At 38.0% G+C, this 27954-nt stretch overlaps 1 protein-coding gene and 1 pseudogene across 2 annotated transcripts; both read left to right on the top strand.

Moving 5' to 3' along the window:
* Positions 1-16731: 16731 nt before the first annotated feature.
* On the top strand, positions 16732-18285 carry LOC137247851 (cell division cycle 5-like protein; annotated as a pseudogene).
* An 873-nt stretch (positions 18286-19158) lies between these two features.
* LOC137247850 (protein transport protein SEC24-like) lies at positions 19159-23492 on the top strand. Of its 2 annotated transcripts, XM_067778783.1 has the most exons (4): positions 19159-20129; positions 20206-20544; positions 21907-22292; positions 22352-23492. In XM_067778783.1, exons 2-3 carry the CDS (start codon positions 20233-20235, stop codon positions 21928-21930), a joined length of 336 nt encoding a protein of 111 aa, XP_067634884.1. In that variant the 5' UTR covers positions 19159-20129; positions 20206-20232; the 3' UTR covers positions 21931-22292; positions 22352-23492. The 2 variants fall into 2 exon arrangements, with proteins under 2 accessions (XP_067634884.1, XP_067634883.1); XM_067778782.1 differs by lacking the exons at positions 21907-22292; positions 22352-23492 and adding an exon at positions 20607-20698.
* The last annotated feature ends 4462 nt before the right edge of the window (positions 23493-27954 follow it).

Raw genomic sequence — 27954 nt, 5'->3', positions numbered from 1 at the left:
CTATATGCGTAAGCAATCGGTGAAATTTGAAGCTTATACCTGTTAAAATGGGGTAGAAATTGCGAAAAGTTTCTTATCTGAACAATCGGTTGTATGAGATATATACTATATATATAACCGATCTCTATGATTTTTTCAGACAACAATATATGCTATATACGTAAGCAATTGGTGAAATTTGGAGCTTATAGCTGTTAAAATGGGGTAGAAATTGCGAAAAGTTTCTTATCTGAACAATCGGTTGTATGAGATATATACTATATATACAACCGATCTCTATGATTTTTTCAGACAACAATATATGCTATATACGTAAGTATTCGGTGAAGTTTGAAGCTTCTATCTGTTAAAATGGGGCTAAAATTTGCGAAAATATATATATTTATATACTATATATATACATATATACTATATATACCACCATATATATACTATATATACCACCGATCTTTATGATTTTTTCAGACAACAATATATGCTATATACGTAAGCATTCGTTGATAGTTGAAGCCTCTAGCTCTTAAAATAGGGCAGTAATTACGAAAAGTTCCTTATCTGAACAATCGGTTGTGGGGGATATATACTATATATACGACCGATCTCATCAATTTTTTCAGGCAACAATATGTGCAATATACGAAAGTATATGGTGAAGTTTGAAGCTTCAATCCGTTAAATTGGATAAGATATTACAAAAATCCTCTTTTTTTGAAAAATCGGTTGTATGGAGGATATATGCTATAGTGGTCCGATCCGGTCGGTTCCGACAAATGTCTAATCGGACACCCAAATACACCCGCTCACCAAATTTTATCAAGATATCTCAAAAATTGAGGGACTAGTTTGCATACAAACAGACAGACGGACAGACGGACATGGCTAAATCAACTCAGCTCTTCAACCGGTATACTTAATGGTGGGTCTATCTATTTTCCTTTAAGGACTTACAATTTTCGGTTTCGTGACGAAATTAATATACCATTTCATTTTCATGAAAGGTATAAAAATAGGTAGGTAATATGTGTGAGGATGCAAAGCTTCACGTTTTTTGTGGTCTGCATGTAAAAACTATGACTACGAACCACGTATTTCAACAATATATGACGTAAACGTAACTATTTGATAAAATTTGTTGAAATTTGAAGCTTCTAGCCGTAAAAAAGGGCCAAAAATTACAGTTTATATAGGGTATATATTATATATACCGCCGATCTCTATGATTTTTTCAGGCAACAATATACGCTATATACGTAAGCAATTAGTGAAATTTTAAGCTTCTAGCTGTTAAAATGGGACAAATTGCGCAAATTTTCTTATCTGAACAATCGGTTGTATGAGATATATACTATATATATCACCGATCTCTATGATTTTTTCAGACAACAGTATATGCTATACACGTAAGCATTTGGTGAAATTTGAAGCTTCTAGCTGTTAAAATGGGGCTGAAATTGCAAAAAAAAAATATATATATACTATCTATCTTCTATCTATCTACATATATACATAAAAATGGTGTGAAAAATGTATAGTAATTCATCAATTGAGAACGGCAGGACCGACTTGGCTCACATTTTTTTTCAGTTCTTCGTAATTGCTAGGAGAAGGTTTTTACGAAAGAAAATTTTGGGAAAACCCTGCGGAAAAGTCGGAAAATTGGAGAAAGCGCAAATTGATTATTAATATAACGAGATGAATAACAGATGGTGCTGTGTTTCTGTAAGTTTCGGATAATTGTGAAATTCATTGTGATATAATTGCATTTTGAGTGGAGAAATTAACGAGATAAATAACAGATGTTTTCTAGCTTTTCGTATTATTATTACTTCATTGCTTTCAATTAAACGTTTAACTTAAAATTTTTTTTAAATTATTTTATTCTTGCTGCAATTGATTCGAGTTTTTCTGATTTTCGTGTTCATCGATCTATTTGCTTGACTAATGCCTCCTATTAGACGATCAAACCTCGGACGAGGTACACGCCGTGCAATAATTAGTCAGAATGTCCGTAATAATCAAAAGCAAGAGGAATGTGCAGAAGAAAATGAATAGAGACGTGCCCATATTGCACAAGTTTGCGCTGCACAATCACCACCACAAATTCAACAAAATGTTGTTAGAACACCAGTCATAAATGTAGGCTTGAATCGCGCTGCTTTCGAATACGATTCCGCAATAGCCTACAAAGATCTTCGCTGCGTTGATATCGGCTCATTGTGTGTCGTATGCCAGCATTGCAATGCTTTAAAGTTTCAATCAGAAACCCCAGGCTTATGCTGCGCTGGTGGCAAAGTGAAATTACCCGTTTTAACCCACCCGCAAGAGTCATTGTATTCGTTACTCTATGGAAATACAATCCAATCAAAACATTTTCTAGAGAATACACAAAAATATAATGGATGCTTTCAAATAACATCATTTGGAGCCCAAGTTGTTGATGTACCCGGCTACAATCCCACTTTTAACCCTAGAAAGATACCGTTATTTTTTTACCCTAGAAAGATAACGTACGTCTGAGAGACGTGTTCAAGTTTAAGGACCCTAAATATATAAAAAAAAACTTACATTTTTTTTGATTTTTTTTAATCATTTATTTGATATTAATTCACTTGTTTTAAATGTTTTTGAAAGAAAAATATTGTTTTTTTAATATATTAAAAATTAAGTTTGACTTTTCTTGGACTTGTCCTTACAAAAATCAGCTTTTTTTCGAAGGACCTCAGTTTATAGCAAAAAAATTTTAATTAAATACATATTCACTTCAATTGAATGAATTAACTGTTTTAAACTATACTTAAACAAGTAAGGAAGGCTAAGTTCGGGTGTAACCGAACATTACATACTCAGTTGAGAGCTATGGAGACAAAATAAGGAAATTCACCATGTGTGAACCTAGGGTAACCCTGGAATGTGGTTGTATGACATGTGTATCAAATGGAAGGTATTAAAGAGTATTTTAAAAGAGAGTAGGCCATAGTTCTATGGATGGACGCCATTTAGGGATATCGCCATAAAGGTGGACCAGGGCTGACTCTAGAATTTGTTTGTACGATATGGGTATCAAATGAAAGGTGTTACTGAGCATTTTAAGAGGGAGTGGGCCTTAGGTCTATCGGTGGACGCCTTTTCGAGATATCGCCATTGAGGTGGACTCTAGAATGTGTTTGTACGATATGGGTATCAAATGAAAGGTGGTAATGAGTATTTTAAAAGGGAATGGGCTTTAGTTCTATAGGTGAACGCCTTTTCGAGCAATCGCCGTAAAGGTGGACCAGGGGTGACTCTAGAATATGTTTGTACGATATGGGTATCAAATGAAAGCTTACAATGAGTATTTTGAAAAGGAGTGATCCTTAGTTCCATAGGTGGACGCCGTTTCGAGATATCGCCATAAAGGTGGACCAGGGGTGTCTCTAGAATGTGTTTGTACGATATGGGAATCAAATAAAAGGTGTTACTGAGCATTTTAAGAGGGAGTGGGCATTAGGTCTATAGGTGGACGCCTTTTCGAGATATCGCCATTAGGGTGGGCCAGGGGTGACTCTAGAATGTTTGTACGATATGGGTATCAAACGAAAAGTGTTACTGAGCATTTTAAGAGGGAGTGGGCATTAGGTCTATAGGTGGACGCCTTTTCGAAATGTCGCCATTAGGGTGGGCCAGGGGTGACTCTAGAATGTGTTTGTATGATATGGGTATCAAATGAAAGATGGTAATGAGTATTTTAAAAGGGAGTAATCCTTAGTTCTATAGGTGGACGCCTTTTCGAGATATCGCCATAAAGGTGGACCAAGGGTGACTCTAGAATGTTTGTACGATATGGGTATCAAACGAAAGGTGTTACTGAGCATTTTAAGAGGGAGTGGGCATGAGGTCTATAGGTGGACGCCTTTTCGAGATATCGTCATTAGGGTGGGCCAGGGGTGACTCTAGAATGTGTTTGTACGATATGGGTATCAAACGAAAGGTGTTACTGAGCATTTTAAGAGGGAGTGGGCATTAGGTCTATAGGTGGACGCCTTTTCGAGATATCGCCAAACGATATCAAACGAAAAGTGTTATTGAGCATTTTAGGAGGGAGTGGACATTAGGTCTATAGGTGGGCGCCTTTTCGAGATATCGCCATTAGGGTGGGCCAGGGGTGACTCTAGAATGTGTTTGTACGATATGGGTATCAAATGAAAGGTGGTAATGAGTATTTTAATAGGGAGTAATCCTTAGTTCTATAGGTGGACGCCTTTTCGAGATATCGCCATAAAGGTGGACCAAGGGTGACTAGAATGTTTGTACGATATGGGTATCAAACGAAAGGTGTTACTGAGCATTTTAAGAGGGAGTGGGCATTAGGTCCATAGGTGAACGCCTTTTCGAGATATCGCCATTAGGGTGGGCCAGGGTGACTCTAGAATGTGTTTGTACGATATGGGTATCAAATGAAAGGTGTTACTGAGCATTTTAGGAGGGAGTGGGCATTAGGTCTATAGGTGGACGCCTTTTCGAGATATCGCCATTAGGGTGGGCCAGGGGTGACTCTAGAATGTTTGTACGATATGGGTATCAAACGAAAGGTGTTAGTGAGCATTTTAAGAGGGAGTGGGCATTAGGTCTATAGGTGGACGCCTTTTCGAGATATCGCCATTAGAGTGGGCCAGGGGTGACTCTAGAATGTTTGTACGTTATGGGTATCAAACGAAAGGTGTTACTGAGCATTTTAGGAGGGAGTGGGCATTAGGTCTATAGGTGGACGCCTTTTCGATATATCGCCATTAGGGTGGGCCAGGGGTGACTCTAGAATATGTTTGTACGATATGGGTATCAAACGATAGGTGTTACTGAGCATTTTAAGAGGGAGTGGGCATTAGGTCTATAGGTGGATGCCTTTTCGAGATATCGCCATTAGGGTGGGCCAGGGTGACTCTAGAATGTGTTTGTACGATATGGGTATCAAATGAAAGGTGTTACTGAGCATTTTAAGAGGGAGTGCGCATTAGGTCTATAGGTGGACGCCTTTTCGAGATATCGCCATTAGGGTGGGCCAGGGGTGACTCTAGAATGTTTGTACGATATGGGTATCAAACGAAAGGTGTTACTGAGCATTTTAAGAGGAAGTGGGCATTAGGTCTATAGGTGGACGCCTTTTCGAGATATCGCCATTAGGGTGGGACAGGGGTGACTCTAGAATGTTTGTACGTAATGGGTATCAAACGAAAGGTGTTACTGAGCATTTTAGGAGGGAGTGGGCATTAGGTCTATAGGTGTACGCCTTTTCGAGATATCGTCATTAGGGTGGGCCAGGGGTGACTCTAGAATGTGTTTGTACGATATGGTACCAAATGAAAGGTGGTAATGAGTATTTTAATAGGGAGTAATCCTTAGTTCTATAGGTGGACGCCTTTTAGAGATATCGCCATAAAGGTGGACCAAGGGTGACTCTAGAATGTTTGTACGATATGAGTATCAAACGAAAGGTGTTACTGAGCATTTTAAGAGGGAGTGGGCATTAGGTCTATAGGTGGACGCCTTTTCGAGATATCGCCATTAGGGTGGGCCAGGGGTGACTCTAGAATGTTTGTACGATATGGGTATCAAACGAAAGGTGTTACTGAGCATTTTAAGAGGGAGTGGGCATTAGGTCTATAGGTGGACGCCTTTTCGAAATATCGCCATTAGGGTGGGCCAGGGGTGACTCTAGAATATTTGTACGATATGGGTATCAAACGAATGGTGTTACTGAGCATTTTAAGAGGGAGTGGACATTAGGTCTATAGGTGGACGCCTTTTCGAGATATCGTCATTAGGGTGGGACAGGGGTGACTCTAGAATGTTTGTACGATATGGGTATCAAACGAAAGGTGTTACTGAGCATTTTAAGAGGGAGTGGGCATTACGTCTATAGGTGGACGCCTTTTCGAGATATCGCCATTAGAGTGGCCAGGGGTAACTCTAGAATGTGTTTGTACGATATGGATATCAAATTAAAGGTATTAATGAGGGTTTTAAAAGCGAGTGGCCCTTAGATGTATGTATATGTGAGGGCGTTCTCGCGATATCGACCAAAATGTGGACCAGGTGATCCAGAAAATCATCTGTCGGGTACTGCTAATTTATTTATATATGCAATACCACTAACAGTATTCCTGCCAAGATTCCAAGGGCTGTTGATTTCGCCTTGTAGAACTTTTTCATTTTCTTCTACTTAATATGGTAGGTGTCACACCCATTTTACAAAGTTTTTTCCAAAGTTATATTTTGTGTCAATAAACCAATCCAGTTACCATGTTTCATCCCTTTTTTCGTATTTGGTATAGAATTATGGCATTTTTTCATTTTTCGTAATTTTCGATATCGATGAAGTGGGCGTGGTTATGGTCGGATTTCGGCCATTTTTTATACCAAAATAAAGTGAGTTCAGATAAGTACGTGGGCTAAGTTTAGTAAAGATATATCAGTTTTTTTTTTTTTTATTGTGTTAACGGCCGAGCGGAAGGGCAGACGGTGGACTGTGTATAAAAACTGGGCTTCCACCGATTTCGCCCATTTTCACAGAGAACAGTTACCGTCATAGAATCTATGCCCCTACCAAATTTGAGAAGGATTGGTAAATTTTTGTTCGACTTATGGCATTAAAAGTATTCTAGACAAACTAAATGAAAATGGGCGGAGCCACGCCCATTTTGAAATTTTCTTTTATTTTTGTATTTTGTTGCATCATATCATTACTGGAGTTGAATTTTGACTTAATTTACTTATATACAGTAAAGATATTAAATTTTTTGTTAAAATTTGAATTTAAAAAAAAAATTTTTTTAAAAAGTGGGCGTGTCCTTCATCCCATTTTGCTAATTTTTATTTAGCACATATATAGTAATAGTAGTAACGTTCCTGCCAAATTTCATCATGATATCTTTAACGACTGTCAAATTACAGCTTGCAAAACTTTTAAATTACCTTCTTGTAAAAGTGGGCGGTGCCACGCCCATTGTCCAAAACCTTACTAATTTTCTATTCTGCGTCATAACGCCAACCCATCTACCAAGTTTCATCGCTTTAACCGCCTTTGGCAATGAATTATCGCATTTTTTCGGTTTTTCGAAATTTTCGATATCGAAAAAGTGGGCGTGGTTATAGTCCGATATCGTTCATTTTAAACAGCGATCTGAGATGAGTGCCCAGGAATCTACATACCAAATTTCATCACGATACCTCAAAATTTACTCAAGTTATCGTGTTTACGGACAGACGGACGGACGGACGGACGGACATGGCTCAATCAAATTTTTTTTCGATACTGATGATTCTGATATATGGAAGTCTATATCTATCTCGATTCCTTTATACCTGTACAACCAACCGTTATCCAATCAAAGTTAATATACTCTGTGAGCTCTGCTCAACTGAGTATAAAAATATTAGCTAAAATTACCATTTTCGGCAAAAATTACATATAAAATTATTCATGTCACGTAGTCACGTAAAAGATAACGATACGTCTCTTAGACGTATTTTTAAAAAACAATCGTATGTATTTCAGCAAACAAAAAAGTTACTACTGAAAAACACCCCCCATTGACAAGCTGGTAATGGTAGCTGAGAAAACTGAGAATGAGAATGTTCTCTCTTTACGATTGTGGGAGACTGAGAGCAAAATTAAAACGACGTACGTCTCACAGACGTACGTTATCTCATTAGGGTTAAGGTAATGTGACATCCCATTATTATCAAAATGAACAATTATTGTTATATTTTTTCGAAATTGCTTCCAAAAATTCAGATTCAAGGGAAAATTCACCATCGAGCGGGCGCTTTGTTACCACTACCGAACGAAGATCATAAGTTCCTTCAGATCTATTTCGTTGGTGATTCGGCAATTGAACTGGATCAGCGTTGTGCAATTTTTACTGCGACTAAACGTGAAATGACCGAACAATTACAAAATCTTCTGCATGAGCATAATGAATTGGTCAGATTGTTCAAAACAGCATTGGATATGATGTCTTCAGACGACCACAAAATCATTATTAGAGCAGACAAAAGACCCGCTCGAGGCCATGCAAGACAATTCAATGCTCCCACTGCCAATGAAGTCGCAGTGGTGATTGTTGGCGAGAATAAGGAGTCACGCGATATTGTTCTTCACCGTCGGGATGGTGGACAATTGAAACGCGTTTACGAGACGCATCGGTCATATGATGCACTTCAATACCCGTTGATGTTCTGTCGTGTATATCAATATAAAGATGGTTAATCCAACGACAGGTTTGTTTACAAGTCATCACTTCTATTTTATTTTGCAGCAGGTCAGCTCAATGAATTTTTATGCGTATCGTTTGATGATTCGGCGCGATGTTGACAATCATCTGTTGAGATATAGCCGGTTGTTTAAACAGTACTGCGTTGACATGTACGTCAAGGTCGAAACGGAGCGCCTCAATTTCATTCTTTTCAATCAGTCCAAGTTACGATCAGATGAATACATACACTTGCGTGATGCCATGGTTACTGAAGGAGACGCAACCAACATCGGTTGTTTGACCATTCTTCCTGCTACTTACGTTGGAAGCCCGCGCCACATGCATGAGTACGCTCATGATGCGATGACGTATGTGCGGAATTACGGACGGTCGGATTTATTCATCACATTCACTTGCAATGCGAAATGGCCTGAAATTACGAATCTCTTGCTGACAGGACAAACATCCAGCGATCGACATGACATCATTGCACGACTGTTCAGACAAAAGATCAAAGTACTCATGGATTACATCGTTAAGCATAAGGTTTTTGGCATAATCTGTTGTTGGATGGCAGAAGCGTGGCTTACCGCATGCACACATTTTGCTTTGGATGCTCGACACGATCCGTCCAGATGATATTGATTCGATCATTTCGGCCGAAATACCAGATTCAGAAACTGATCCGGAGCTTTATTCCATTGTGGCATCGAACATGATCCATGGGCTTTGCGGAGTCTACAACCCAGACTCGCCGTGCATGGAAAACGGATATTGCACAAAGCGTTTCCCCCGTCCGTTGGTGGCTGAGAAAATCTTTGGAATCGACGGATGTCCATTGTATCGGTGTCGTTCTCCAGATGACAATGGCAGATCAATCAAGATGAAAGTGAAAGGAAACAATGTCATCGTCGATAACCGCTGGATCTTTCCATATTGTCTGCTTTTGTCGAAAACGTTCTCAACTCACTGCAATGTTGAGTACTGCAATTCCATTAAATTCATCAAATACGTTTGCAAATATGTGAACAAAAGGAGCGACATGGCGGTATTTGGCATTGTTGAACCGAATGCAAACGATGAGGTAAAGAAATTTCAACTTGGACGTTACGTGAGTTGTAACGAGGCAATTTGGCGGCTATTTTCGTTTCCGATTCATGAACGTCACCCGACTGTGTTACATTTGGCAGTACACTTGAAGAACGGCCAGCGTGTCTACTTTACGGACGCAAATGCACCGCAACGAGCAGAAGAAGCACCAGCTACAACGTTGACAAATTTCTTTTCGACATGCGAAAGCGATCCGTTCGCAAGCACGATGAAGGCTGTTGACGATGGAACGGGAGGTATTTACATTGTCGATGCTCCCGGTGGGACAGGAAATACATTCGTCATTTCTTTGATTCTGGCTACAATTCGGGCAAATTGCGTTGGCTGTTGCTTCCTCTGGCATTGCTGCCACATTGTTGGAAGGCGGTCGAACTGCACATTCAGTTTTAATACTGCCGATGAATCTACTCACGGTAGACAAGCAACGTGCACAAAAACCAAGAATTCAGCGACAGCGAAATTGATGCGAGAATGCAAAATCATTATTTGAGATGAATGCACGATGTCGCAGAAACGAGCTGTTGAGGCAGTTGACCGAACGATGAAGGATTTACGAGGTGATTCGAGACAATTTGGTGGGGCTATGATATTGTTATCCGGAGATTTTCGCCAAACGCTACCTGTCATCCCGAAATCTACTGCTTCCGATGAACTTAATGCATGCCTGAAATCGTCGTCTTTGTGGCGGCATGTCAAGAAGTTGAAATTGAACGACTCATCGGCTCTTGAATTATCGAGACAACTGCTGGCGCTTGGAAATGGCCAAATACCTGTTGATGTTTCCACTGGACTAATATCGTTCCCGGCAAATGTTTGCGAGTTCCCCGGCATTTCACAAAATTATAAAAATCTCGATTGCATTAGTGAACGGGCAACACTTGCAGCGAAGAATAAGGACGTCGATATCTTGAATTTGATTATTCAAAGTCAAATAGCTGGAGAACTGCATTCGTACAAATCCGTTAACAGCGTGCCCGACGAGGATGAAGCGACAAACTATTCGACAGAATTTTTGAACTCGCTTGATGTGCCAGGAACTCCGCCGCATAATTTACAGTTAAAAGAGGGATCGATCATAATCATGTTGCGGAATCTAAATAATCCGAAATTGTGGAACGGTACGCGGTTGTCCGTCAAGAAACTCATGAACAATGTAATTCACGCTACGATCATCAAGGGCAAATTCAAGGGAGAGGAAGTCCTTATCCCACGAATTCTGATTATTCCATCTGATCTTCCATTCCAATTCAAGCGGATTCAGTTTCCCGTTCGACTGGCTTTTGCGATGACAATCAATAAGTCGCAAGGCCAATCGTTGGAAGTCTGTGCGATTGATCTCGAATTTCCCTGTTTTTCGCACGGTCAGCTGTACGTTGCCTGTTCAAAACATTGTTCATCATATGGCTCTATACTGATTTCGATTCCGTTCAAATAAATAACATTGAAATTTGAACTATTTGTGTTTTATTATCCTTGAAGTTTATCTGAAGGCGTTAAATTGGGGGTGCCATACCCCTTTTCTAAATGAAAGGAAAAGGGGAAAAAAGGGAAAGAGAAAATGGAAAAGGGAAATGAATAGGAAGGGGAAAGACAAAGGAAAAATAAAGAAATATTTAAAGGAGAAAAGAGGGAGAAAGCGAACGGAGAGGTAAGTTTGAGATAGGAAGTGTGGTGCGGAATTTTTTATAGGGGCTTCTAAGTGAAAAATGCTTCCGTTTCCAGGAAAAGTTTGTAAAGGACTGGAAGGAATATTTCCGGGCAGGATAACAGTTGCCGGGCCAGCTAGTTTTGTATATGCACCTAGCCTGTCTCAGTGCCTTGGAGCTGGGTCCCTTGTGCTTTCTTAAAACATGCGATCACTACATACTCCTTTTGCCGTTTCAAAGTTTTCTCCAGCTTTCTAAGCTTTCTTGTCAGGGAAATATTTCTATGCCCTTAAACGCTCATTGTCCTGGTCGATTGAGCTAACCACGGCTCACGGTAACTGGGCGATTCTGCTGATTGCCATTTTGGCTGTGTAGCATTGAATAATGCTGCTTTGAGTTATGTAACCCTCGTATACCGTAGGGTTACAAGAATGGTAAGGGCTCAAAGAAATTATATAGTATAGAGTATGATTCGCGCCCAAAGTTGTTTAAACCTTGGCCTTCATGTGGTGGATGTTAACTGAATCGTCATATATGTATATATGACACGCCTTAGAATTTGTTTTATCTTCAAATAAACTAAGACACCCTCACCCCATTAAAATATATTTTAAAAAGCTTTACCAATGTCTATATCCATGCTAATACAATGCAATTATTTTAGAATTGAATGCGAACGACTAGAAAAAGAAAAACTAGAGACTAGACTAGAGCTAGCTCGACTCAAACGAGAAAAACAGAGAGGAGTAGAAAGAAACCAATTGCTAGACAAAGAACTTGAAAAAAAACCGAATAAAACGTGAACGACTAGAAAGAGAAATACTAGAAAGAGATCGACTAGAGCGCGATCGACTTGAACAAGAAAATCAAAGAGAACTTGAACGCAAAGAATTGCTAGAGGAGTAGCTTGAAAAAAAGGAATAGAACGAGATCGACTAGAAAAGGAGAAACTAGAGCTAGAACAAAAAAAATCAAAAAGGAATAGAACATAAAGAAATGTTAGAAAAAGAGCTTGAAAAAATAGAATAGAACGAGAACGGCTAGAAAGAGGAAAACTTGAACGAGAACGGCTAGACAGTAATAAATTCCAACTAAAAGATCAAAGAGAACTACAGCGTAAACAATTGCTAGAGAAAGAACTTGAAGAAAAGCGAATTGAAGGGGAACGACTAGAAAAAGAGAAACTAGAGTTAGAACAAAAAAATTGAAAAGCAATAGAACATAAACGATTGCTAAAGAAAGAACTGGAAAAAATAGAACAGAACGAGAACGACTCGAAAAAGAGAAGCTAGACTTGAAAAAAAAAATCAAAAAGAATTGGAACATAAACAATTGCTAGAGACAGAACTTGAAAAAAATAGAATAGAACGAGAACGACGAAAAAGAGAAAAGGTATGGAAAAAATGGGAGCGAAAACGACAACAAGAAAAGGAAGATACTAAAAACTACCAGCTATCTCCCATAATACATATAAGATTATCTGTTTAAGAAATTTTAAAAAATGTCTTAGTAGGGGATAGATGTTGAATAAAATAAAAGCAGCGAAGAAAATTTACGAAAATTTGTACATAACTAAAAAAATATAAATTGTAGAAATATTTTAGATTAAACTAGTTGCTATATATATATTTTTTTTTTTTCATTTAATTCATTTTGAAGATCTGTGCACACCTGTAAGTGGTCGAAACATCATTCTCTACTGCTAAATGTAGTGCCCGATAGTAGACACTTTTTGTGCCATCGCTTTTTTTCCATTCGCTCAACATGTGAGAGCCAGGGAGCTTTGAGCCTGTGCTTCTTGCATAATGTTCTTAGCACGGCAGATTTGATGACGAATATAGACGAGGTCTTTCAAATTTTCGGCTTTCAGATGGGTCGACACAGATATACGATTTTTTATCAGGCCGACCTATCTATCACGACAGCAACTTCTTCCTATTTTTCTTGTTCACCGCAGAGCAATAGTTTTTTTTTGTGCCTTTTTGTACGTATCCGACAAACCAAAACTTTCAGCGAACTTGTGGGACTTAATGCATATCGTGAGCAGCCAAGAATCTTTAACAATGGAAAGGAATTTTAAAAGGCTTATCCTAAGCTCACCGTTCAGTCTGCCTATGGTCACGAGCGCAATTTACACATATATAAATAAAGCTGGCTTGCTCCAACACAGCTGTTCGCTTTCAGCTGCAATTGCAAAAGACTCCGAACGGCATATGCAAGGCAGATGAGCTTTCACTGAGAGCTTTTCATGGAAGATATACACTCAGAGTGCTTGCCAAACACTGCCGAGCGGCGACTACGGTTAGAAAAATTTTCTGCTAATTGAAAAAACTTGTTTCTAAAATTTTAATGTTGTTTTTCCCGGGGCGTGAATCCAGCGGCCGCGTACTACGTATACTTAAACTGTTATAAATTCCAGAGCACGGTTTTTCGCATTCAGTGTTCTATTTTCAATTGTTATGAAAAATTAGAATCTAAAATTTCTGTTATATAAACCTCAACCAATTCTTTTCCACTCTACAAATTGTTGTTGAGATCTGCTCATATTTTCTTATTACTTCAATGGGATGCTGTCTAAAGATATCAAATTCCTGTTGCTGATTTGCGGTAAGTTTTCCTATTTTCTAGACAAAAGTTTTGTTGCTCTTGTAGAAGATTCTTCAGTCGCCCAGAATGTTTCCGAACCCTGAAATTGTTCACCGCCTAAATATTAATCTACATAAAAGCCAATTAAAGCCAAAATAAAGACAAGAGAGGGCTGTAGCGGCATCCTAATTGAACGGTGTCTGAGTCTTGAATTACTCCAAGATAAAATGAATGAGAGTGGGCTGAAGGCGTCAGGGAATTATTTTCTGTTACGACTAACTCTTCCAGCAACTGTTTTAGCAGTTTCGGCCCTCAAAAGGCATACTACGAATGGGAAAATGAGTAAGACCAATCTCTTTTTTTACAATCAGCAAATCTGCTCACTTTACTTCCAAACTCTATGCGCAAATCGTGCGTCCGTGTGCCTTGTGTTGGAATTTTACAAAATATCCTCTAGCCATTTCAGGATCCCGATATTGTTGCGCTCTAAACGAACGCTAAACATTTTTTCTCGGTTCATCCCATAAAATCTTGATCATGTTACTAAAAGTTCTCTTTCTGCACATCTCTAAAAGCATTGCTTCGGTCAGTTAGCTCCGTTAGTGACTATTTTACTACGTCACTCATCTATGCAGTGAAAATGAGAGTCATAGCATTACCTCCCTTAGGCTCTTCCCAGAAAAACGGAATCTTTATTTAATCTCCCTAGACTTATAAAACACATCGTCCGCCTCCCTCTTTATTGGTGGTATATTACTACTATTTAAAAAATATTTCTGAGTTCTAGCTTTCGGGGTAGTTTCTTTTTCAATTTTGCACCTGCAGATGTACATATTTGGTATATGCACCTTGTCTGTCTCACAGCCCCCGAGCTGGGTCCCTTGTGCTTTCTTAAGGCATGCGATCACTACATACTCCTTTTGCAGTTTCAAAGTTTTCTCGAGCCAAATTTCTTGTGAGCGAAATATTTCTATGCCCACTGTGTAGCAATGAATGTTGCTGCTTTGGGTTTGTAACCCTCATATGCCGTAGGGTTACAAGAGTGGTAAGGGTTCAGAGAAATTATATAGTATAGAATATGGTCCGCGCCCAAAGTTGTTTAAACCTTGGCCTTCATGTGGTGGAAGTTAACTGAATCGTTATATATGTATATATGGCACGCCTTAGAATTTGTTTTATCTTCAAATAAACTAAGACACCCTCACCCCCTTAAAGTATCTTTTAAAAAGCTTTACCAATGCCTGTATCCATCCTAATACAATGCAATAATGTTTCTCCATCTTAGGTCTAAGTGTCAGCAGCCACTTCCAAAATACCAATGCAGATAAAATTTAAGATGATGATATAAAAGGACCCGCTGGTGAAGATATTGTGGATAAAGCTAAGGAACATATGTTACGGGAGAATTGAAATCCAAATATAACGCCAACAGCAGCAATAGCACCTTGCGAACCAACACCACTAAATTCCTGTCTTAAGCAAGGTATTCAACTAGAACGAAGTCCACAAGAGCGAGAAACACTAGAACCAGAGCGAGAAAAACAAAGGAAACTAGAACGCAAGCAAATATTAGAGAAAGAACTTGAAAAAAATAGAATTGAACGCGAACGACTAGAAAAAGAAAAACTAGAAAGAGATCGGCTAGAGCTAGGTCAACTCGAACGGGAAAAACAGAGAGAACTAGAACGAAAACAATTGCTAGACAAAGAACTTGAAAAAACCCGAATAGAACGCGAACTACTAGAAAGAGAAAAACCAGAAATCGATCGACTAGTGCGCGATCGGCTTGAACAAGAAAATCAAAGAGAACTTGAACGCAAAGAATTGCTAGAGAAGGAACTTGAACAAAAACGAATAGAACGTGAACGACTAGAAAAGGAGAAACTAGAGCTAGAACAAAAAAATCAAAAAGAAATAAAACATAAGCAATTGTTGGAAAAAGAACTTGAACAGGAACGAATAAAACGAGAACAACTAGAAAAAGAGAAGTTAGAACTTGAACGAAAAAATCAAAAAGAAATAGAACATAAAGAAATGTTAGAAAAAGAACTTGAAAAAAATAGAATAGAACGGGAACGGCTAGAGCGAGAAAAACTTGAACGAGAACGGCTAGAGAGAGATAAATCCCCACTAGAAAATCAAAGAGAACTAGAGCGTAAACAATTGCTTGAGAAAGAACTTGAAGAAAAGCGAATGGAAGGGGTACGACTAGAAAAAGAGAAACTAGAGTTAGAACAAAAAAATCGAAAAGAAATAGAACATAAACAATTGCTAGGAAAAGATCTTGAAAAAAATAGAACGGAACGACTCGAAAAAGAGAAGCTGGAACTTGAAGAAAAAAACCAAAAAGAATTGGAACATAAGCAATTGCTAGAGACAGAACTTGAAAAAAATAGAATAGAACGCGAACGACTAAAAAAAGAAAAGGTATGGAAAGAATAGGAACGAAAACGACAACAAGAAAAGGAAGATACTAAAAAATACCTACTATCTGCCATACTCCCTCCCATACAATTTAAAAGATTTACTTGTTTAAAAAATTTTAAAAATTGTCTTGGTAGGGGGTAGATGATGAATAAAATAAAAGCAGTGAAGACAATTTACGAAAAATTTTACACCATTGTGGATAAAATAAGTGTGATATCTTATCCGCCAACTTCCTGAGATGATGTTCAATATGGCTACTTTTAAGCGTTTTGACAGGGTGTTCAATATGGTGGCGCATAGGGCCGGCTATCTTCAGCGGGTGATAGAAAAAGATACAGAATGAGACAGCGATAGTCAATAAAAAATCAGGTGGTACCCTGCAAAAATCGTGTGACCAAAAACGCACACAGCCACACGAACTTTTGACAGGGGTAACGATTTGGAATGAAAAATTCTCCAAATGAAATAGCATGCTGACAAATTTTGCTTTCCCACAATGTATCGTGCTCTCTCGCGCCTATTATTTTCATAGGGATAGCAAAATGTGTCATTTTTGCGTGGCAGCACAGCTTTGTAATTTCATCAATAAAATATATATATATATGTGCATGTTGCTACAAAAGCGCGATTGATTTAATAAAACATTTATAATATCTAAAAACAATGCAAAAATGAAATGTGAAATATACAAAAATGCAATTTAAATTTATCGTTGCCAATTTATATAGATATGTATGTGGATTAAGGTTTTGAAAGATGTGTAAATTGTAATTTAAAGTGCTATAGAAATTTGCTAACTTTGCAAACTTTAACAACAAATAACTTTTAAATTATAAGTTTGTGCACTTTAAAATATATATATTTGTGATCGGGAGAACTCCCTCTTTCATTTGATACCAAGTTTTACCCCGAACTCGGGGGGTGTTATTCTAAAATTTTCCCAAAGTCTTTAATATACAATGATTTTTGCTGTTTATTTCGACAAAAATTTTTGATTTGATTTTTGTGCTCATCGAAAGAATTCACAATTATATAGCACCATGCCGCGAATTATGATAAAATGTGGTGTGTGGAGAAACACTGAGGTAAGCATTTGACGCGAGTGGTTACTCTTGGCCGTGTATTAACTAAATTGATAACTTTCAGGATGAAATCCTCAAAGCAGCTGTAATGAAATATGACAAAAACCAGTGGTGACGTATTGCATCACTGCTGCACGGCAAATCTGCCAAGCAATGTAAGGCACGCTGGTACGAATGCCTGATCTTAGCATAAAGAAGACAGAATGGTCACGGGAGGAGGATGAAAAGCTTTTGCATTTGGCCAAATTAATGCCAACCAAATGGCGTACAATTGCGCCGATTATCGTAAGCTGAAACTAGGAGAAATTGATCCCAATCCCGAGACGAAACCTGCACGTCCCGATCCCAAAGATATGGATGAAAATGGTATGAAAATTAAAATTTTGTTTTTTTTTTCGCTGTAATTTAAAATATTTAAATGTAAATAGAACTGGAAATGCTCTCTGAGGCACGTGCTCGTCTTGCCAATACACAGGGCAAAAAAGCAAAGCATAAAGGACGCGAAAAACAATTGGAAGAAGCACGTCGATTGGCCGCACTGCAAAATCGTAGAGAATTGCGTGCTGCCGGTATTGGTAGTGGTAATCGCAGAAGTGTTAAAGGCATCGACTACAATGCAGAGATACCATTTGAAAAGCGACACGCTATTGGTTTCTATGACACCTCAGAAGAAAATGTTGAAAAACTAGAACCAGACTTTAATAAAATGCGCCAACAGGACCTGGATGGTGAACTGCGTTCAGAGAAAGAAGAACGCGAACGCAAGAAAGGTAAACAAAAGCTCAAGCAACGTAAAGAAAATGATATGCCCCTAGCTATGTTGCAAAATTTAGAACCCGATAGAAAGCGCTCCAAACTGGTGTTACCGCAACCACAAATATCCGATCGCGAGTTGCAGCAAGTGGTCAAATTGGGACTGGCTAGTGAAATAGCTAAAGAAGTGGCAGGGGAAAGTGGTGTTGAAACAACAGATGCGCTGTTAGTCGATTACTCTATTAAGCCACAAGTTGCAGCAACTCCACGTACACTTTCACCGATCGCATAATGCAGGAAGCACAGAATATGATGGCGCTTACACATGTGGAAATACCGTTGAAGGGTGGCGTTAACACGTCATTACATGAATCAGATTTTTCAGGAGTGTTACCTAAGGTGCAATCAATTGCTACACCTAACACTGTTATTCCCACACCATTTAGGTGAGTATACATTCATAATTTTATTGTTTTTTTTTTCTGCGCGCATTTAATTTTGATCCCAAACCGGACCCACCCAGGGTAATTTTTTATAAACGCGGCCGAAGGCCGCCAACGCAGAAAGGTGTTCTATTCAAAAAAAAACTATGGATAGAGCCCCATATTTCGGACCCTCTCGGGGTCATTTTACGGTTTTTTGTAAATAGCTTTCGACAGAAATAAAATGTTTGATTTCCGCTGACGGATTCTTAAAACGGAGGTCGAGAGGCGTCTTTTCATACTACCTTTGATAATTTTTGATAAAAATTAAGTGGTGCACCGACTTGTAAAACGTTACCGAATATTTTTGCGACAAGGCAAGCCATGTAAGAGGCGACTTAAATCCACAGAACCAAAAGCTCGAGAGATTTTAAAAAAATCCTTCGTTCGGTAGTCAGGCTAGTGCCAGATTGTACCGGATTCATAACCAACAAAGAACTACCAACGTCCGTAATACTCCCAAAAACTTTCCATAGTTGTTGTTATTGTTGTTGTAGCAGTGAACTTTCCATAGTTGTTCTTACCGTTAAAACAACCAACAATTCTGAAAGTAAGTATTTCCCTTTTCCCCAATGCTAGGTGAAAAACTATATGTCATAATTTTATTGCTAATATATAAGTAATCCTCTGGTATACACGAAGAATCTCGTTCCAATTAGTTTGGGTGAATTAACAATTACTGCAAACATTTCTGAATACCTATTTCAGAAGTCCAGTAGCCTCAAACAAGCGACGAATATTAAGAAACTTAGGAAAAATGATTGTGTTTTTATTCACTAAGCAAACTTTTACTAATCCCATCATACATAAATAAAAATTGCTTATTTTTTAAGCTGTTCCATTTTCGCAGACTTCAGAAAGTTATCTGGTTTCCTACTGGCTATGATGGTGCACACACTAACGGTCTCATTGTAGGCGGTTGCGAAGGGGGTCATGTTATGATTTTTTCAGCTACTAAAATGTTTGCCAACGTAGAAGGTCTCATAGCACGTCAAGATAAGCATACCGGTCCTGTCAGCGGTCTTGATGTTAATCCTTTTCAAACAAACTTGCTAGCTTCGTGTGCCTCTGAATCTGAAATATTTATATGGGATCTCAACAATACCACAACACACATGAATCCGGGAACTAAAACACAACCACTCGAGGATGTACAAAATGTTGCCTGAAATCGTCAGGTACAACACATATTGGCATCGGTCTTTAGCTCACGTTGTGTTATTTGGGATTTACGTAAAAGCGAACAAATTATTAAACTCCGATAGACAATCTCGTGTACGTTGGCATGCCATACAATGGCATCCGGATGTGGCCACACAAGTTTGGCTAGCTTCAGAAGATGATCAAGCGCCTGTGGTACAATTATGGGATTTACGTTATGCCACTGCGCCTGCAAAAACGACGCAAATACATCAACGTGGTGTTTTGGGTATGTCATGGTGTCCGAGTGATGTTGATTTAATGGTATCTTGTGGTAAAGATAATCACATTTATTGTTGGAATCCAAATACAGAAATACCTGAGGGCGAAATACTTTCTGAAGTAGCAACAACGGGTACATGGTATTCTAATGTGCAATGGTGTCCACGCAATGGTGTCCACGCAATCCTGCCCTGGTCGCAAGCTCTAGCCTTGATGCTAATGTTTCTATTTATTCTCTATTCGGTGGCACCCAACAGCAAGTACAAACATCGAACAAGATAGCAGATTCATTTCCTGGTATGGATCAAATAGCTCAAGCACCCATACCACAACAATCGACACAAATAGTATATCACGATTTAAAACGTGCACCCAAATGGATTATATCAGGTAAAATGCAACTAACGACAAGTATATAAGAGAATTTTTAGGTAACCTTTTCGGTGTTATTTTATTGCTTTTTCAGCCACCACCACCTACCGCCAACAGTAATATGTCAATCCAAACGCAAACTACAGCACCGGGCAATTACTATAATCCAACATTGCAGCAAAATAACATCGTCACAACACAGCAATTTCCACAACAAATGAACTTCCAAACTTCAGCTATATCACAGCAGTCGCAGCAACAACAGTCATGGAATACGCAACCACCAAATGTTGGTTACACAGAACAGCCTGCACCAGTGCAAATACAACAAGAGCCACCTAAAGAGAAGCCACCACTACCAGAGGAGTACATTTATCTACAAACTGTGCTGGAAGAGTTAAAGAGTCAATGTTTGACTGTTACCGCTGATCCGGTATGTATTGCCAATTATTCTGAATTGTTCTTGTTGTAGCAGTGCTTCGCCCCATCCAATAGGTGCGACCGATCACAAATTGTCATCAATATCCTCTAACGGGAGTCCAAGGAAACTTGCAGTTTCCACATTACAATTAAAGAGATGGTTGGTGTCATGTGTGGACACATTGCAATCGGGCATACATTTTGTATGTCGGGTTTGATTCTGGATAGGTAAGAGTTTAACCTGTTACAGTATCCAGATCGAAGTTGAGCTAGAGTGACTCGCTTTTCCCTGGGGAGTATCCGGTCCTCTTCCGCAAGTTTTGGGTACTGTTCTTTGAGTACTGGATTCACCGGGCAATTCCTAGCATAAAGGTCCGACGCCTGTTTGTGGAGTTCACTGAGGAACTGCTTGTGTTTTTTTGCTTCATACAGCTGAGTTCTCAGGTGCCGTATTTCCTCATAATGCTTACGGAGATGACTCTTTAGCCCCTAAGCGGTGTTGGATTATCAATCAGATGTCTGTTGGGATGCCCAGGTTTCAGGGTATTCTACAGAAACTGTTCGGTTAGCATTTCATTTCTTTCCCTTATTGGGAGTTTTCTCGGTTCATTGTGCAGGTGTGTTCCGAGGATATAAGAAGGCAGCCCGTAGCGGTTTTGGGGGCAGCATTTTGGCAGGCCTGTATTTTCTTCCAGTGAGTGACCTTTAGGCTTGGAGACCATATCGGAGACGCGTACCATGCAAACGTCTATTTATATTTACCCCAAGTACTGCCGATTTATCGAATTATATTAAATATTTATTACAGCTTTGGATTTTCCTTACAATTGTTAGTGCATGCTCTCCAAAATGTAGATCCTGATCGAAAGTCACACCCAAGATTTTAGGGTGTAAGACAGTCGGTAGGGTAATGTCATATGGTAGACATTTGGCGCGGCCATGTTTTAAATAAGGTCACCGATGATTTGGTTGGTGACAATATCAGGTTTCGCGAGGCGACAAAACTCGTCTTTGGGGAGATAGCTGTTTATTTTATTACAAAGCTCATCGATGTAGGAAACAATAGCATAGGCGTAGAAGCAATAGTGACTCCTGGTGGAAAAGGTAGCTATTGATATCTAGAAGTTAAACAGAAGTTTGAATATGAGGTTTTTTAAGTTATTGCAAGAAAAGCGTTGAGGATTTGTAATATCTTACCAGGTACCTTCGTACATGTTTCTAAGAATGAAAAATAAAACCTATTCAAACTCAATTTTCACCAGGACAAAGCCGCTGAGACTTCGCTATACTTTAACATACAATACTTTACCCCATTTTAGCACAACTATCATTTCTTGATTTTATTAAATTTTATAAAATTTTTCTTCCTCTACAGTTCAATTTACGTATTAGATGGTAAAGATGGCTTTCGCATTTTCTCCATCAATAACTGTGACAAGGTGGAAGAAATCTATGCGCGTAAATCGCAACATATTATCTTGGTCGAGCGTTTCTTCAATAGCTCTCTAGAGGTGATGGTGACAGCAGAGAAACCCAACTGTTTACAAATGTTACACTAAAAAAATAATCAAAATATCTGCCATTGCGTCTACGGCTCAAATACCCACAGTATGTGGATGAATCGAACGCACCTAATTATCTGCCTAACGGATAGTATACATATTCATCAAATCGAAAATATTGCACCAAACGAACTGGGTCTGAATACTGAAACAGTACACATATTCAAAATCGATGAGGAGGCTGTGATGATGGTATAGGGTGAGTTGTTGAATAACATACGAAAACCACTTTAACCCATCTATATATTTGCATTACAGCTAAAGCTTTACAAACAGCAAAAATTGCTGGCACCAAGCAATTGTAAAAGGCAGTGAAGCATTCATCACACTGTACGGATGGTGTAAAGTTAGCAACTGCTGTTGTAACAGCTGCCACCGACACAACGGTCATCTCTACTTCGCCGAGTAACGGCTCGTCCGACTATCTATCGAAGACAGTATAATCATATCTTTTGCCAACACAGGTTAGCGATGTGCTTGCACAGGAAAAGATTTCAATTGGAAAACAAAAACCAATTAAGAGAGTTTATTTATTATTAAAGTATTTACTTTTCTTTATATCAACAGTATTAATTTAAGTTGCAATGTCACGTACATATATAATAAGGGATGTGATACGATTGCTGTCGGAATTAGATTTGAAACCAATCAATACTCCTGCTAAGGGTTATAGAATTATTGCTTGAATGATTAGATTTAGAACAATAATAAGTCTGACTCAATTACTAGTCGTACATTTTTAAGTTCATCAATTACGACAGCAATCGGATTCCACGACACCTTTGAATATTCTTGATCTGAAAAAAAAGAGTAAATCTAATCTGAATTTCTAATTAGCTTTAAGTTGTAGATTTAAATTGATTCAAATAATTGGAGTTTTTTCTGAAGCTTAAAATTATTTTCTGTTCGCTTGGAAAAGATTTCAATTGGAAAACGAAAACCAATTAAGCGAGTTTATTTATTATTAAAATACTTACTTTTCTTTATATGAACTGTATTAATTTAAGTTAAAATTTCATGTTCATATATAATAAGGGATGTCGTGATACGATTGCTGTTGGAATTAGATTTAAAACCAATCAATACTTCTGCTAAGGGTTGCAGAATTATTGCTGGAATGATTAGATTTAGATCAATAATAAGTCGGACTCAATTACTAGTCCTACATTTTTAAATTCATATTTTACTTTACTTTATTACTTTCAAATTCAATTACGACAGCAATCGGATTCCACGACACCTTTGAATATTCTTGATCTGAAAAAAAAAGAGTAAATCTAATCTGAATTTCTAATTAGCTTTTAGTTGTAGATTTAAATTGATTCAAATTATTGGAGTTTTCTCTAAAGCTTAAAATTATTTTCTGTTCACTTGGAAAAGATTTCAATTGGAAAACGAAAACCAATCAAGCGAGTTTATTTATTATTAAAATATTTACTTTTCTTTATATGAACTGTATTAATTTAAGTTACAATTTCATGTGTATATATAATAAGGGATGTCGTGATATGATTGCTGTCGGAATTAGATTTGAAACCAATCAATACTGCTCCTAAGGGTTACAATAATAAGTCTGACTCAATTAATAGTTGTACATTTTTAAGTTCTTCAATTACGACAGCAATCGGATCCACGACACCTTTGAATATTCTTGATCTGAATTTCTACTAAGCTTTAAGTTGTAGATTATTCAAATAATTGGAGTTTTTTCTAAAGCTTAATATTATTTTTTTGCTCGTTTAGAAGAGATTGGAAAACAAAAACCAATTAAGCGAGTTTATTTATTATTAAAGTTCTTCTGTTTTATATGAACTGGATTAATATAAGTTCCAATTTCATGTACATATATAATAATATTAAAAATAATAAATATTGAAAATTCAATTTTTTTGGTTCATATTTTATTCATATGGCTGCTCCAGGTAAAGTAAATCTGCAGGTAAAATTCACGTTATATGGCGGTTATATAAATGGTAAAACCGCAGTAAAATTGATTGTCAAATGGCTCGAAAATGTAGAGTGAAATGACGGAAAAATGACCGCCATTTGACGAGCATTGTGACGTGTGTGAGCAGCAAAGTGCTATGCTCACATCCTATAAGTGGGAGCGGAATGCACGATCACATTAATAGGAACGAAACGGAAAATTTGGTCACAAAAGTTCATCACGCCCATGCAAACATGACTATGAATATAACCGCTGCAGAAAGTCATAATGACCGTAAAATGACTAGTAAAATGACGTGGAGCGTTTTTGCAGGGTATATTCTATTTGTAATTTTGACGTCTGTGCAGAAGTTATCACACTTGTCTTATCCACAATGTTATACACAACTAAAAAATATAAATTGTAAAAGTATTTTAGATTAAACTAGTTGTTATATTTTTCTTTTATTTAATTCATTTTGAAGATCTGTGCACACCTGTAAGTGGTCGAAACATTATTCTCTACTGGCAAATGTAGTGCCCGATAGTAGATACTTTGGTAATTCTTTACTTTAGCTCACAACTGCTAAAACTCGACCAAAAATATCGGGAGAGGTGTCAAAAGACGCGTTTTGGTCCCAGGACCACGAATCCGGAAGCGGAAATAAAATTTTTGGACGAATATTAGCAGTTGTTAGCTAAAGTAAAGAATTACCGATATTTTTTGTGCCATAGCTTTTTTTACCATTAGCTCAACTTGCGAGAGCCAGGGAGCTTTGAGCCTGTACTTCTTGCATAATGTTCTTAGCACGACAGATTTGTTGACGAATATAGACGAGGTATTTAAAATTTTCGGCTTTCAGATGGGTTGACCCATAAATACGAATTTTTATCGGGCCGATCTATCTATGACGACAGCAATTTCTTTCTATTTTTCATTCTTTTCGTTCACCTTTTTGTACGTGCCCGAGAAACCCGAACTTTCAGCGAACTTGTGGGACTTAATGCATATTCTGAGCAGCCAAGAACCTTTAACAATGGAAAGGGATTTTAAAAGGCTTCTTCTAATTTCACCGTTCAGTCTGTCTACGGTCACGAGCGCAATTTACACGTATATAAATAGAGCTGGCTTGCTCCAAGACAGATGTTCGCTTTCAGCTGCAATTGCAAAAGGCTCCGAACGACATCTGCAACGCAGATGAGTTTTCACTGAGAGCTTTTCATGGCAGAAATATACACGGAATGCTTGCTCCCGATCAGGGACTCCGCTTAGAAAAAATTTCTTCTAATTGAAAAAACTTGTTTCTAAAATTTTGAAGTTGTTTTTCCCGGGGCGTGAACACAGGATCTTCGGTGTGGATGGCGAAGCACGCTACCATCACACAACGGCGGCCGCGTACTACATATACTTAAACTGTTATAAATTCCAGAGTACGATTTTTCGCATTCAACATTTACGCAAGTGCTCTCTTTTCAATTGTTATGAAGAATTAGCATCTAAAATGTCTGTTATATAAACCTCAACCAGTTCTTTTCCATTCTAAAAATTGTTGTTGACATCTGCTCATATTTTCATATTACTTCGATATATTGGGATGCTGGCTAAAGGTGTCAAATTCCTGTTGCTGATTTGCGGTAAGTTTTCCTATTTTCTAGACAAAAGTTTTGTTGCTCTTGTAGAAGATTCTTCAGTCGCCCAGAATGTTTCCGAACCCTGAAATTGTTCACCGCGTATATATTTATCTACATAAAAGCCAATTAAAGCCAAAATAAAGACAAGAGAGGGCTGTAGCGGCATCCTAATTGAGCGGTGTCTGAGTCTTGAATTACTCCCAGATAAAATGAACGAGAGTGGGCTGAAGGCGTCAGGGAATTATTTTCTGTTACGACTAACTATTCCAGCAACTGTTTTAGCAGTTTCGGCCCACAAAAGGCATACTACGAATGGGAAAATGAGTAGGACCAACCTCTTTTTTATAAGCTTTTATTTAGTTTCACTTTTGTTGTCTGTAATGGAATCTTGCAAGTTAAATTTGATACACTTCCCGGTGTCCGATTGAGCTGAAATTTTGCACGCATGTATAACTCCGATGACAATGCAATATTACTTTGTTAGAATTCGATAAATTAATCGATAACACAGTTATCGGTAAATATTTGTATTTACTTTGGCATAACAGCCTAAGTCCCATACAAACACGCCGGTACCTATCCATGGATTGTGATATTTGGACGTGGTGAATCACGCGTGTCACGCGTGGTGAATCTCAACGCTTGCGAAAAGCGGAGACACAACCCTCTGTTGTATTTCTGTGTATAACCAACATAGTTGAATTTTTAAGGCTGTTTAACTCTGTAATCTTTTCTGTAATTTATTTTGCTTTTGGAAAAATTACCTATTTGAAAAAAGCTGGCTGAAAAATATTGGCATAACAGCTTAAGTTAAATCAAGAATGGAAAATCTTGGAAAATTTGAGCAGATGTGGCAAATATTGACAATCTGCTGATCATCACTAGGAAATTAGCGACATTCCATCAACTAAGCAGCACTTTAGCAATACTACTGTTATTATTTGGCCGCTCAAACACACATATATTAATTGTGAATTAAATCTAAAATGTACAAATACACCATAATAATTTACACGGCCAAAGCCATAATAATTTACACGGGTCATCAATTCTTTCTCTGATTCAAAATCTGAACTACCAGCGCTACCGTCAACAGCTCAGTGTCATCATTGCCAGTAGCGCCAATAACACCAAACTCGTGCCTGACACACAAAAGTCGTTTCACTCAATAGCGCAAGTAAAATGTACTACGCGCTCACTACTAAGTAGCGTCAAAAATTCGCTTGGAGTCATTTCGTCAATGAGCTACCATTGAGCTGGCACCGCATTGGCGCTGGCGCCATGCAATTTACATCACTAAAATTGCGCGAATGCCCAGGCTCATGACTTCAATACTTATATTTACTATGCTTTAAACTTTGAATACACCGCTGAAGTTGCTGCGCTTAAAATGTGTACTAATAAATTCCAATCCGCATTAGGACTGTGATATAAACGAACAATTAGGACTGTGATATAAACTGTAAGATTTAATAATTTAGGTGTAAATGTTAAAAATATATAATTATGTACAATATAGATTTTTTTTGTCGCAGACGAAAAATCCTAATTATCGTTTAAGCTTACAATGAACTTATAAAGTGTTATATTTCTTTAGTCAATTTATTGTTTACTTTTTAGTTAATTTTATTAACCAAAATAATAAAAGCTTATTTTTAAAAAAGTTTTTTTTTCTTTAATTTTATTTACAATCAGCACATCTGCCCACTTTACTTCCAAACTCTATGCGCAAACCGTGCGTCCGTGTGCCTTGCTGTTGGAATTTTAGCAAAATTTCCTCTAGCCATTTCAAGATCCCTATATACATAGTTGCGCTCTAAACGAACGCTAAACATTTTTTCTCGGTTCATCCCACAAAATCTTGATCATGTTACTAAAAGTTCTCTTTCTGCACATCTCTAAAAGCATAGCTTCGATCAATTAGCTCCGTTAGTAAATATTTTACTACGTCACTCATCTATGCAGTCTTCCCAGAAAAACGGGGTCTTTATTTTATCTCCCTAGACTTATAAAACACATCGTCCGCCTCCCTCTTTATTGGTGGTATATTACTACTATTTAAAAAATATTTCTGAGTTCCAGCTTTCGGGGTAGTTTCTTTTTCAATTTTGCACCTGCAGATGTACATATTTGGTCTATGCACCTAGTCTGTCTCACAGCCCCCGAGCTGGGTCCCTTGTGCTTTCTTAAGGCATGCGATCACTACATACTCCTTTTGCAGTTTCAAAGTTTTCTCTAGTCAAATTTTTTATTAGCGAAATATTTATATGCCCTTAAACGCCCATTCTCGTGGTCAATTTAGC

This window comes from Eurosta solidaginis, chromosome 4 (assembly GCF_040869045.1).
Source record: "Eurosta solidaginis isolate ZX-2024a chromosome 4, ASM4086904v1, whole genome shotgun sequence".
NCBI lineage: Eukaryota > Metazoa > Arthropoda > Insecta > Diptera > Tephritidae > Eurosta > Eurosta solidaginis.
Note: the sequence above shows the minus strand (reverse complement) of the source record. Positions and strands in the feature narration are given on the sequence as shown.